A 13,672-nucleotide genomic window follows, 5' to 3' on the forward strand; every position below is an offset into this window, starting at 1 on the left:
ATCAGGTCTGGGCTGCTGTGACCAGGTCATCTTTATGGCATCATGTCTCAGCTCTCCCACACCTTTCTGTGGAGTCCTGAGGCCGGGACGGTCCTAGATATGTGCCTCAGGGAATGGGCCTCACCATCTTCCCTGTGTTGGGGGTGTCCCTGTGGAACTCTAGTGAGGGGTGGGGGTGTGCAGTGCTCAAGTTCTATTCTCAGATCTGCCCACATCTTAGGTGACTCCTGAGGGGCAGCTGCCCTAGGTCTCAAGGGGGACTGTCTCACAATTGCTCTCATAATTAACTACCTGCCGAGGTTTTAGAGGCTGTCTCTAAGTTGTCCTAGACCTTGGGAGCCCTAGGAGGGGTCCTGTCCTTTTTCTTTCTAGCACCGGCCATTAAAATTGCAACTTTTCTCCTAGGAAATCTCTCTCGTCTTCCAGCTTGATCAGTGTAGCCCTTCAGTTTTCTCTCACTGACGTGTTCCTGCTCTACTTTATGGCTGAAAGTAATTTTGTCAATTTGATGAGAGCTTCTGCTTGAGTCTGATATAAGGTGATTCCTAAAGACAGCCTTGTCCATTTACTTATTATTAGTCTTTGAATTTATAATTCCATTGACTTTTCTTCTTTGCTCAAACTCGAGAAGTAAAGGGTGGTTATTCTTTTTTTTTTCGATCCTTGATAAAATATGTGAACACCCCCCACCCTCTTGGTTGTACTCACAGTGAGTTTCTTTGCACACGTGCATTTCGGCCACCATGTGGTCAGGATTTCGCTCTTATTATAGGCAGGTGATTCCAATAGCTAATGTAAAAGCAACCAGGAGCCAGTTCCTTTGTAGGTCTCCTTTAGCCCTGTGTGCAATTCAACATGTGATAAAGGAGAAAGGGTTTGGGATGGCTGTCTACTGATCCTGTGCCGAGGGTATATGGAACCTAGCTGCTCTGTGTCTTGTAGTTATTCCTGGGTGCTGGCCTGGCCAACTTTCTGGATGAAAGGGGGACACTGGCTATGGTAGCAGAAATCATTCTACTCTCTTGTGCCCAGGAAATCTTTGTGTTGAATCATTGCCTGTTTTCAGATTGGCCTCAGCAAGAACTGTGAGGCCCTCTGCCATGCCCACACTTAAACCCACCATGTCCCCCCACCTGGTTTTTTGGTTCCACATACTACTTAAGTGGTAAAGAATCTGCCTGCGATGCAGGAGACCAGGGTTCAGTGCCTGGGTCGGGAAGATCCTCTGGAAAAGGGAATGGCAATCCACTCCAGTATTCTTGCCTCAAGAATTCCATGGACAGAGAAGCCTGGCATGCTACAGTTTGTGGGGTTGCAAAGAGTTGGACACGACTGAGTGACTAACAACACACACACACACACACACACACACACACACACACACACACATCACACACACATCTAGTGTTCATGGTAACGGTGAAGCCAGCTTCTATTAAGACCCTCTGGTGAAACTGGATTGCAGAACTCAGCCCTGGCCGCCGTGAGGTTTCTTATTTTTACCACCTTACACTTGGTATCTACTCCTTTGGGCCCGCCCCTGTGGAGAGGTGGGTTTGGAGCAGGCCTGGATTGTACTGGCCAGCGAACCATAAGAGTGATGTTGCATGCAGAGCCCAGAGAGGGGCAGGACTGCCCGAGGAGGGAGCATCCCCAGGCGTGATACTGTGCAGTGATGGAAATTCCCTGAGCAGAGGGCCCGGAAGGGAGGGCACAGGGCTTCAGGGACAGGACCATGGTCATGTAAGAGAGGTTCCTGTCTCTTGGGTCACCCAGCCCGTAAGTGTGCTGTGGCCCAGTGGATGACACATGTGTGAAGCGTCTGAAAACAAGCAGTGTTGAAACCTCCGAGAGCATCCGGAGCCTTGAAGGGGTCAAAGCTTACCAAGCTCCACTGAACTGCTCAGAGCAGAACCTAAGCAACACTGACACTTCTGTTAGTCTGTGAGTCTCTTAATGATCGAAAGCGCGTGGCTGGCTCCACAGTGTGGTAAGGCCACTGCTGTGGTGAGACAGTAAACCAACATTATTGGCTAAGTCCATAAAAAGGGGGATACAAGGTTCTTTGCATACAGCATGGTATCATTGAAAGAGTGCTGGATTTCAGTCCTCTTTCTGCCAGAATGGTTGTGTAACTTCAGGGTTTGTTAATGTGAAACAGTGTGTGGTCTTGGGACTAATTGATCCCTAAGGCTCCTTTTGCTGTAAAAATTCTGTCCTAGTCCAGCTTCTGCAGTGGTTTTGCCAGTCTCTTGAATAAGTAACAAGTTCTTTCAGTTTATATGCTTTTACCCAAAACTAAACAAAAGAATCTTTTGAAGCTAGGCAATTTCTTGTGTTCAAAGTTAATATGTTTTTAATCTTAGGAGTAAAGCAAAATACTATGTCATTTTCGAAGTATCTTTTGGTCTTTACTGCAGTGTATATTTTACACCTGTTATTGAAAAGTTGAGTATGCTATTTTATAAACATAGAAGATATTTGTTTCTAATCATAAGAAATACCTGCTCACTAAAATTCAAATTAGAAAAATGTAAAGAAAATAAAAATCATCACGAATCCCACTACCTGGACATGGCCAAGTAAAAATATATCTGCCTAATCATTGATGGAATTTTTATTAAACGCACATACCCACATGTGACTAACACAAGTGTGTGTAATACACAAGTCTGTCATATGTGATGAGTAGGTATATATACATACTTGTGGTTAAGGTTGTGAGCTCTGGCATCTGGCTGTCTGGTTTTGAAGCCCACTTCCCCTCTTTGCAACTGTGATGTGGACTGTTTACTTCTTTCACCTCAGTTTTTTCATCTGTAAAGTGAAAACATTAAAGCTCCTTCTTCACGAGGTTGGTGTGAGACTCTCGTGTGCTTAGTCGCTCCGTCGTGTCCGATTCTTTGTGACCCCATGGACTGTAGCTCACCAGGCTCCTCTGTCCATGGGAATTCTTCAGGCAAGAATACCAGAGTGGGTTGCCATGCCCTCCTCCAGGGGATCTTCCCAACCCAGAGATCGAACCCAGGTCTCCTGCATTGCAGGCAGATTCTTTACTGACTGAGCCAAAAAATGTGTAGACCTGGGTAAATCCCTGGTGATCCAGTGTTTAGGACTTTGAGCTTCTACTGTAGGGGCCATGGGTTCATCCCTTGTCAGGAAGTTTAGGTTCCTGCATGCAGAGCAGCACAGCCAAAAAAGAAAATTAAAAAGAAAAACGTAGCCCAGTGCTTTGAATGCAGCAGCTAGTGTTGTCATTTTACAATTATTATGGATTATATAAATTCATAAATGGGGTCACACTTTGCATTTTTACCTTATAGTGTGTTAGGAAACATTCTCATGTTAATGGAGTTTGATCTGTATCCTGGTATTAATGCTGCTGCTGCTGCTAAGTCGCTTCAATCGTGTCCGACTCTGTGCGACCCCATAGACAACAGCCCACCAGGCTCCCCCGTCCCTGGGATTCTCTAGGCAAGAACACTGGAGTGGGTTGCCATTTCCTTCTCCAATGCATGAAAGTGAAAAGTGAAAGTGAAGTCGCTCAGTCGTGTCCAACTCTTAGCGACCCCATGGACTGCAGCCCACCAGCCTCCTCCATCCATGGGATTTTCCAGGCAAGAGTGCTGGAGTGGGGTGCCATTGCCTTCTCCGTCTGTTATTAATGATTCTGTTGTGTAGTTAGACTTTATTTAGCCGCTCTCCTGTTTGACACTATAGGAAAGATAGGAAAAAGGAGAGTTGTAATGAACTTCTTCTGTGTACATTTTTTATTTTATTATATTTTTGGTATAAATTCCTGAATATTTATTAGAAGGACTGATACTGAAGCGCCAATACTTTGGCCACCTGATGTGAAGGAGTCAACTCTTTGGAAAAGACCCTGATGTTGGGAAAGATTGAAGGCAAGAGGAGAAGGGGGCCACAGGGGAAGAGATGGTTGGATGGCATCATTGTCTCAATGGGCATGAAATTGAGCAAACTCCTGGAGATAGTGAAGGACAGGGAAGCCTGGAGTGCTGCAGTCAGTGGGATCCGAGTCGGACACGACTGAACAATTGAACAACAACATAAATTCCTAGAACTGGCAATGTTCTCTAGAATGGTGTATTTAATACCATTTTCCAGATTGCTACTGTTCTTTATGGGAAGGTGGCATCAAGTAACAACATCTGACAGCAATATGTGAAAATGCCAAGTTTTCTGCTCTTGTGCCAGACCTGGGTTCTGTCCACCTTTCAACAAATCTGAAAAGGGAAAACATCTCATTGTTATTTTGCATTCTTTTCTTAGTAACTTTGAACATCTTTTCAAGTGTGTTGTCCACTTTATTTCTTCTTTGTGACTTGTCATTTCAGTTTTTTTTTTTTTTTCTGTTGTTGATTTGTAAGAATTCTTTGTATATCAGAGATTGTGACATTTTGTCTGGAAGGTATGGAACATCTTTTTAAGGTTAAGGTCATGCTTCAAGTCTGAAAGGAGCAAGTATTTACTGTGAATTTCTAGATAAAGCTCATATTCAAGTTGAAAACTGAAACCTGCCTCTAGTTTCTCAGAAGGATTGTCTTATGACCTGTTGATTGTGAATAATTCTCACTCACTTTGGTGGTAGTTTAGTCACTGTGTCTAACTCTTGCGACCCCATGGGCTGTAGCCCAGCAGGCCCCTCTGTCCATGGGATTCTCCAGGCAAGAGTACTGGAGGGGGTTGCCATTTCTTTCACTTACATTAGGCAGTGCATAAAGGCTAAAAAGCTTTGACCTTTGATTCCTGTTATATATGCCCTGTTGAACCCTTCATTGTCACCTTAACCTCACCATTCCTTCCTTCTTCGCTGTTTGCTCACACACAACCATTCTTCTCATGTCCCCGGTTAGAAACCTTGGAGCCATCTGTGTATCTTTTCCAAGTTGAAGGCTTTCTAGTTCTCAGGCTCCCTTCCCAGAAAGTCATTTTCCCTCCTCAGTCTGCCCCTACCCCTCTGGTTATTGCTATTATACTGGGTTGGCCAATAAGTTCTTTCATGTTTTCCATACGCTGCAACAGAAAAACCTGGATGAACTTTTTGGTCAACCCAACACTGAGCCTGTGTGTTAGAATGATTTGATGTATCCTCGCTTCTCAAAAGTAAGATGTTGACCTTATTTACTTTTGTATCTTTAGACTCCATCATGACCTGGCCCATAGTAACCCCATGATGCATGTTTGTTGTATTTGATATTTCCATGTAAAAGATGATGATGGTAAGCCTCTACAGTCTATTGGTAGATTAACTTTTCCCAAACTTTTTTGTTACGAGGAATGTCAGAGGTTCAAAGGAATTGAAGGAATATCAGGACTAAAGCCCCCTAAATGTACCTGTTGGGATTTATATCACCCTGGCACATAGTCAGTCCTCTGCTCAGAAACCTCCAGTGACTTCTTACTGACTGTCGAGTCAGATGTAAATGGCAGCAGACTTTCTTATATGGTTGCAGCTTACAAACATTTTATCACCCTGCTCTGGTCAGGACTTTACCCTCGCTTCATTGACTTTACACGTGTTGTTCCCTGCATAGAACATGCTTCCCTTTTTGCTGGACCATTAACTTTTGTGTATGAGGTATTCTGAGTTCCCATAGCTCTAATTGCTAACTCTTGTCATTCTATAGCTATTTGAAGGTGAGAACTCATTCCTATTTTGACCTGGCAGCCTAGCATGCTGACTCTCATTTGGCTGATACCTGGAAATAGCATTCCTGGTGTATTTGTAGTATAATTTGCATCCAGCATTAATTTATAATACCTGTGTTGCCCCAAACAAGAGTTATGCTCTGTTAGTGAAAAGCAAAAGCTTACGAGTCCAGGCCGGTCTCGGTCTGTTTGATCAGCTTGCTGCAAGACCGTGAGTTCCCCCAAAGAAAGGAAAGATGCCCTGGGTTGTTGGTCACCCCTTCTATGATTGTACCCAATAATCGATTTGCACTTGTGCTTTGGAGTCATTAAAACTTCCATTAAGTACAAAGTTAGAATAAAGGAGTCTAAAGCCTGAAAATTGCCCCGATGAGAATCACTGAGTTAGAGATATTGACATGAGAAACACTTTAGAGGGAGGTCATCAGGCCTTAGTGACTGATGCCATCAGAGGGTCTCCAGATTGACTGTGACAGTTTTCAGGCTTGGTAACAGAGATAAAGATGATACCTCTGAGAAAGATAGGGACCCTGGGAGGGGCAGCTGATGCTGGGGACACAGACTGCATACCACAACATGAAACTGGCCTGTATCAGTTCTCTGCTCATAATGAATTGCTGACTTCTGTTGTATGTTGACAAGGTGCAGTTGCTTTGTAATAGTCAGGAGCCCTCATTAGATACCAGTCCATTCCCATCCTCCCTCCCCTAAAACATAGTTCATGCTCCAGCCATAACTAATCACTTCTATTTCTCTGAGTCTCTTGGCTATTTTTCATCATTATTTTGTAGGGGGCACTCTATTTCCTCTACCTGGAATGCCATCCATTGTCGATCTGGCAAACTCTCGTTCATCTTTCTAAGTCTTGTTCAGGTCAGTCACACCCTCTGTAAATACTTTCTCAGGCCTCTTGTGAGAGTACCTTTTATACTGTTACCCCATCGCTTACCTGAATGTCCCCTCCACCATATTCTGATCTGCTTACAGACAAGGGTGTTGTTCCCTTGTTTTTGTACAGGGTCTGGACCCACAGGTGCTGTGAATCATTGGGTGAGCCTGACATGTAGCCCATCTGGATCATGAGAAAATTTCTTTTGTCTAAGAAGCCAGACTTGTGGTGAATGGTGGTTAATTTTCACCAAGAGAAAATACAGATATAGTCTATATTTGTTTTTTTCCATGAGAACCTATGTTTACTTCTTATTTTCAGCAAATTTGTCAAAGATGAAAGTGACCTTATCAGCTCTGGATACTCATGAGAGTTCTTTCACGCCTTTGGTCATCATAGAACTCGCTCAGGATGTCAAGGAAGAAACCAAAGAATGGCTGAAAAACAGAATCATCACTAAAAAGAAAGATGGAGGTGAGTAAAATAAATGTTACTCCGATTTAGTCGTGCCTACTTGAATAAAACTGTATTGACAAATGTGTTTCACAGTTTTCTGGTTGATCTGTTTTTAAAATTCAAGTTCATTTCTTTGCTCTTTGTTCTATACCTAGGACTTGAAAGGAGGTATTAAATCAACATTAGATTGTAAGTCTCTCTTAGATCGTAAACAACCTGAGTGATTTTGTTCACAGGTGTAAACTCTGCGCCTGTGTACAGTACCTGGTGCATAGTGGGTACTTAATAAATATTTGTCAAATGTATGAATATCTTTGAGTAATCTTTGTGTGTTGGCTGTGGTGCTGAGAGGGACAGAAACATGTCTCTGCAGCAAAGATGTTACTGTCAGGGTAAGGAGACTGAGTGCTAGATCCAGGAAGTCGAAGGAACAGGAAAAAAGCTAGTGAAAAAGCTGTTACAAAACAGCACATGATACTTAAAAATGAGTCTCGTATGTGTACTTGCTATCAAAGTAAAGGGAAGGAAGAAGTGACGCTTGGTGATGCTTTTCAGGGTGGTAAGGGACGACTTCATGGAAGAAGCCAAAGTTTAACCCTCTGCTCTCTTGCAAAAAGGGGGCTGGACCTGGGTGAGAGATGGAGGGGATTTTACACGAGCGACACTTTGTTGTTGTTCAGCCGCCGAGTTGTGTCCGACTCGCGGCGACCCCGTGAACTGCAGCATGCCAGGCCTCCCTGTCCTTCACTATCTCCCTAAAGTCTGCTCAAACTCGTGCCCATCGAGTCAGTAATGCCATCCAATCATCTCATCCTCTGTCATCCCCTTCTCTTCTTGCCCTCAATCTTTTCTAGCATCAAGGTCTTTTCCAGTGAATCGCCTCTTCACATCAGGTGGCCAAAGTTTTGGAGCTTCAGCCTTAGCATTAGTCCTTCATCAGACACTTCATAAAACTACACAAAACACCCCCTAAAAATGTCTAGGAGGTATATACCTCTGAATAAAAGGAGTTCCAGAAAGAAAGCAGAGAAAAAGGAGAGGAAGAAATCATCAAAGAAAAACTCAAGACTGGTGTATGCTTTTTCAGATTGAATGGGCCCATGCAATGCCCAGACTGGCTGAAACTGGCATATATGATTGGAATGTTTCAGAATCCTGGGGACAGGAAGACACTACGAAGTTCCAAAAAAGAAAATAGGTCAGAAACACTGGAGGCTAGAAGGCAGTGAAGTAATATCTTCATTTCTGAAGGAAAATGGGTTCAGTCTAGTATTCTGAACTCACCTAGCTGCCGACAAGGTGTGCTGCTGCTGCTGCTAAGTCACTTCAGTCGTGTCCGACTCTGTGTGACCCCGTAGACGGCAGCCCACCAGGCTCCCCCGTCCCTGGGATTCTCCAGGCAAGAACACTGGAGTGGGTTGCCATTTCCTTCTCCAATGCATGCAAGTGAAAAGTGAAAGTGAAGTCGCTCAGTCGTGCCTGACTCTTAGCGACCCCATGGACTGCAGCCTACCAGGCTCCTCCGTCCATGGGATTTTCCAGGCAAGAGTATTGGAATGGGGTGCTATTGCCTTCTCTGAACAAGATGTGAGGGTAGAGTAAAGAAAGATAAGATCTCTAAAAAGATGGTGTTGTCAGACTCTTTCTCTTCCCTCTACTGAGGGAAGACTTAAACAGTTAGCTTGGGGGATTGAATAATTGATAAGTATATAATAAACTAAGCACATTATGAAACAAGATAAATACCAACTTTTGGGAAATGGTAAGTTGTAGGAAAGGAAAATCATAGCATGTTGTAAGGCTCAACTATAATGTATGTAGCCATAATAATAAAAGTACTGTTGATGGAATGAAAAGGATGATATAATGATATTGTGAGAATGGTGTTTTGGAAATGGTGGGTGGAAATGAGGGAGGGGGGTTGGAAAGTTTAATCCTCAATTGCCAAAGTTTAAAAAAAAAATAGCTCTAAAAGCATGTTGTCTGGTGACATGAAAACAAATCCTAAAGGAATCACATGAACAAGTTGAAAGTCATTGCTTCAGGGGTGGGGGCTTGCGATGAGAGAGTGCTGTTTTTCAGAACAAGATTCTCACTAATGGTTCTCCATGAAGGTTACAGCAGTTTCTGTTCCCCTAGCCGTGTCTGAGAGTACCTTACCTACTGTGTCATTTGGGTCTTCCAAGCAAGAGATGCCAAGTGGGATTTAATGCACAGGAGGTTTGTAGAGGAGATCATCTGTAGAAAGATAAAGTAGGAAGGAGCAGGCTTAGACACTGATAGCCTTCTGACTTTGGTGCGTGTCTGAAGCTTGTGAAAGGAGAGAGGGAAGGAAGGAGAATTGGATAGGAAAAGCCTCAGACTACAGCATGGTTCTGAGAACATGTTTGCCAGGCTCAGCGTTGCACAGTGGCTTCATTCCACTGTCCCCTGGGGTTCAGCCCACGGCCTAGGTGTTGGGGTGCTGCAGCCAAAGAGGGACAAACAGACGGCTGTCAGTCAGCTCTGCTTCTCACAGCAAATTCTTTGGAGGGGAGATCTGGGTGGAGTGGGGCACTTTCGTGGCTAACACCCCCACCATCTATTTTTTCAATCTAACTTGATTTTTGTAGTGTGAGAAGTGAAAACATATTGGTGGTGTTTTGCATTTATCTTAATATGGATGACATTAAGGATTTTCTATTTAAGAGCCATTTGTGCTTTCTTTAAATTGAACATATCTCTTATTTATTTTTTAATTAAAGCCTTTAACGCCTCTTGTAAAGTACCTAAATAATAATGCCATGGCAAGTTAACCTTATTAACCCCCTGGGTAAGTAAAATATAAATTCTGCTCATTATCCTGTTCCATCTGATTGGTATTTTTATAACTCCTGTCAACACTTTATAGAGGATAAATAGTAAAGATATAAATGCACCTTAAAAAGTCTGATGTAGATAGAAATTAGAAATTAGGAAAAATTCCTTTTTCTACAATCTTTGAAGTGAAATAATTACATATGCAGTATCAAATAACAATATGTACTTATCTTTAAACCTAATCGAATGTATTAATATTTATGGGAAAAATCATTGAAAAATTATTTCACTGTTTATTATTCAGTATTTAACATTCACACAATCTGTTGTAGTCTTATATAATTGTGTTACATTTGTTGCATTTTTATTGGGATATTTTATTTCAAATTAATTTTCTTAAATTTTTGTATTTTTTATATTATACTATATCCTTTTGCTTCATATTTTTACTTAGTGCAGTTTTATATTTAGAGCTAACAAATATTTGATTCTTGTCTAATAGCTACTTCTAATTTGAGTAACTGACAAGCCACTTATTACATTTTCCAGGTTTGGCACTTATTTCAAAAAGCTATAAAAACTGCCTTCCCCAACTTACTTTTATTTATTATTTATTTGGGAGCTGGATTTAAATTGTTAATATAATTTATTTGCCTTCTGCCAAACTAGAAACAGAATACTTATTTAAAAGGCTTTCATATTTGAAACTTTTATGTTTATCACTTTCCAAGATTGTGCTCATCTTTTGTTTCCAAAGGTGCTCAGTTGTTGTTTAGACCGTTGTTAAATAAATATGAGAAAGAAACACTGGAAAATCAGAACTTGTATCTTGTCGGTGCCTCCAAGATTCGATTGTTGCTGGGGGCAGAAGCAGTGGGATTGGTAAAAGAGTGCAGTGATAACACCATGAGAGCCTTCACGTATGGAACCCGACACAACTTCAAAAATTTTGATGGTAAGTTCCAAGATTGTTTCTGTCAGAATCAATTTATCAAAAGGAAGTCTTTGATGAGTAGATGAGGGGTCAGCAAAGTTTTTCAGTAAAGGGCCTGATAGTAAATATTTAGGCTGTGTGGACACTATGATCTCTCATAGTTACTCTTATTCAGCACGAGTGTCAAGCAAAAGCAGCCTGCAGCCATGAGAAGCGAATGAATGAGGCTATGTACTAATAAAATTTTATTTATCAAACCAGGTAAGATCAGACTTGGGGTTGCAGATTTACTTTGTAACCTCTGGAATGCTGCTAAGTCGCTTCAGTCGTGTCCAACTCTGTGCGACCCCATAGATGGCAGCCTACCAGGCTCCACCGTCTCTGGGATTCTCCAGGCAAGAACACTGGAGTGGGTTGCCATTCAACCTCTTAAATAGATGAACATAAACTAAGATGACGTATGTCACTTATCTATATAATTTTAAGTCTTAAGCAACCTAGATGCCCATCAGCAGATGAATGGATAAGAAAGCTGTGGTACATATACACCATGGAATATTACTCAGCCATTAAAAAGAATTCATTTGAATCAGTTCGAATGAGATGGATGAAACTGGAGCCCATTGTACAGAGTGAAGTAAGCCAGAAAGATAAAGAATATTACAGCATACTAACACATATATATGGAATTTAGAATGATGGTAACGATAACCCTATATGCAAAACAGAAAAAGAGACACAGAAATACAGAACAGACTTTTGAACTATGTGGGAGAATGTGAGGGTGGGATATTTCAAAAGAACAGCATGTATACTATCTATGGTGAAACAGATCACCAGCCCAGGTGGGATGCATGAGAGAAGTGCTCCGGCCTGGTGCACTGGGAAGACCCAGAGGAATCGGGTGGAGAGGGAGATGGGAGGGGGGATCGGGATGGGGAATAAATGTAAATCTATGGCTGATTCATATCAATGTATGACAAAACCCACTGAAATGTTGTGAAGCAATTAGCCTCCAACTAATAAAAAAAATTAAAAGACGCTTAAAAAAAAAAAAAGCTAAATAAATCAATTATTTCAAAGAAAAAAAAAAAAAAAAAAAAGATAGTAACGATAACCCTGTATGCAAAACAGAAAAAGAGACACAGAAATACAGAACAGACTTTTGAACTATGTGGGAGAATGTGAGGGTGGGATATTTCAAAAGAACAGCATGTATACTATCTATGGTGAAACAGATCACCAGCCCAGGTGGGATGCATGAGACAAGTGCTCGGGCCTGGTGCACTGGGAAGACCCAGAGGAATCGGGTGGAGAGGGAGGTGGGAGGGGGGATCGGGATGGGGAATACGTGTAACTCTATGGCTGATTCATATCAATGTATGACAAAACCCACTGAAAAAAAAAATAATTTTAAGTCTTAGAATGGTGATGTTCATTAGGTTGATATAAGTAAGAAGCACAGTAGGATTTCATATCCTGTAATCCCCTATCCTGCTTCTGTTCTGGCCTCAAAGGGGGTTTCATAAGAGAAAGATTTCTGGAAAGAACTGCGAAATCCAGGATGGCTATGATAGCAGAGTAGGAGGTTGCTTTCAGAACCAAACTAGCTAGTCCCTTCCAAGGCCTTTCAAAGTTAGAAGATACGATTGGACTTCTTCAGACTCAGTCACTCTGGATTTTTATATATTGGTGAATAAACGATCGAGGTGAAATTCACCACATTTGAGGGGATTCACCTGTCAAAAAATGACACTATTTTCTTATCAGACTTTCTTCTTCATTTATGTGAGAGATGTTGGATTCCACAAGGAAATTGGCCTGGGCTTGAGAGTTTGGAAGAGAATTTGCCATGTAGGCAAACTTCAGATCCATTCCTAATTAAAAATATTGTTAAAATTAAAGAATATATTACTTTCTGTTCATTTCAGTTAAATGAGGGCAAGCAAGTGTCTACCATTTGGTTGTTTGAACCATATAATATAATCACTAGCATAATGATTGAAGAACTATATTATGTGAAGGCATCACAGAATATTTTTATTCTTATAAAATATCCTGTTCTATTTACTTTTTATTACTTGGATTACTCTTTATGGCAATTATTTATTGTCTATACCATTATTTCATAATCCCAGGTTATTTGAATATTTTAGATTTTATTTTGGCTAATACTGAGAAAATAACTATGAATTTTTGTTTTGTTTTAGATGATAATGATGATTTCCTCAGCATGGCAGAACGTCAATTCATTATCAAACATGAACTTGAAAATCTTCGAGCCAGAGATGAAAAAATGATCCCTGGTTACCCCCAGGCAAAATTGTACCCAGGAAAATCATTATGTAAGTCATTGTATCAACTAATTTCATGAATATACATTTTAATGCAATTATATTTTGATTAGTATATGTAAATAACAAATTATAATGACTTTTTCCACCCTTAATGAAAAACTTACACAACTTTACAATAATTTATTTTTTCACCATTATATATTTTGCCTTTAGACCTTCATGATTTTGTAGCTTTAGATCAACTTATTTGTTCTTTATGGTTCTCAACTTCTTCTTTATCAAGGTTCACAGCATTCAGTAAGCTTAAAATTCAGTGTGAATGTATTTGCATATTACTCAGTTAAAATTAGCCAAGTTTACCGTATGCCCAGACATTATAGTGTAATGAAAATCTGTGGAGGAATAAAAACTAGACACATGGTCTTTTCCTGGAGCCTTCTTCCCATCTCCTCTCCTCTCACTGGGTATGAACAGATACAAACATAGAAAGACTTAAGAAGAGTCACAGTGGGACATCATACCTGAATGCAAATTAGCAGTTTGTAACTTTCTGATTTTGTGTAATTCCATTTGAATGAAAATACCAGTGTGTAGACTGAAAGTATTTACGACATGTAATTCCAA

General features: G+C 41.0%; 1 protein-coding gene across 6 annotated transcripts in view; it reads left to right on the forward strand.

Moving 5' to 3' along the window:
- The window catches only part of ANO10 (anoctamin 10), a 255,784-nt gene that overhangs the window by 43,016 nt on the left and 199,096 nt on the right, over positions 1-13,672 (forward strand). For all 6 annotated transcript variants that reach the window (XM_043442100.1, XM_043442099.1, XR_006264391.1 and 3 more), the window contains 3 exons: positions 6,884-7,036; positions 10,575-10,772; positions 12,962-13,096. In XM_043442100.1, coding sequence (XP_043298035.1) covers positions 6,898-7,036; positions 10,575-10,772; positions 12,962-13,096 — 472 coding nt within the window. In that variant the 5' untranslated portion in view covers positions 6,884-6,897. Of the gene's footprint in view, positions 1-6,883; positions 7,037-10,574; positions 10,773-12,961; positions 13,097-13,672 lie in introns of those variants that run through there.

Source organism: Cervus canadensis, chromosome 22, assembly GCF_019320065.1.
Source record: "Cervus canadensis isolate Bull #8, Minnesota chromosome 22, ASM1932006v1, whole genome shotgun sequence".
NCBI classification, from domain to species: Eukaryota; Metazoa; Chordata; class Mammalia; order Artiodactyla; family Cervidae; genus Cervus; species Cervus canadensis.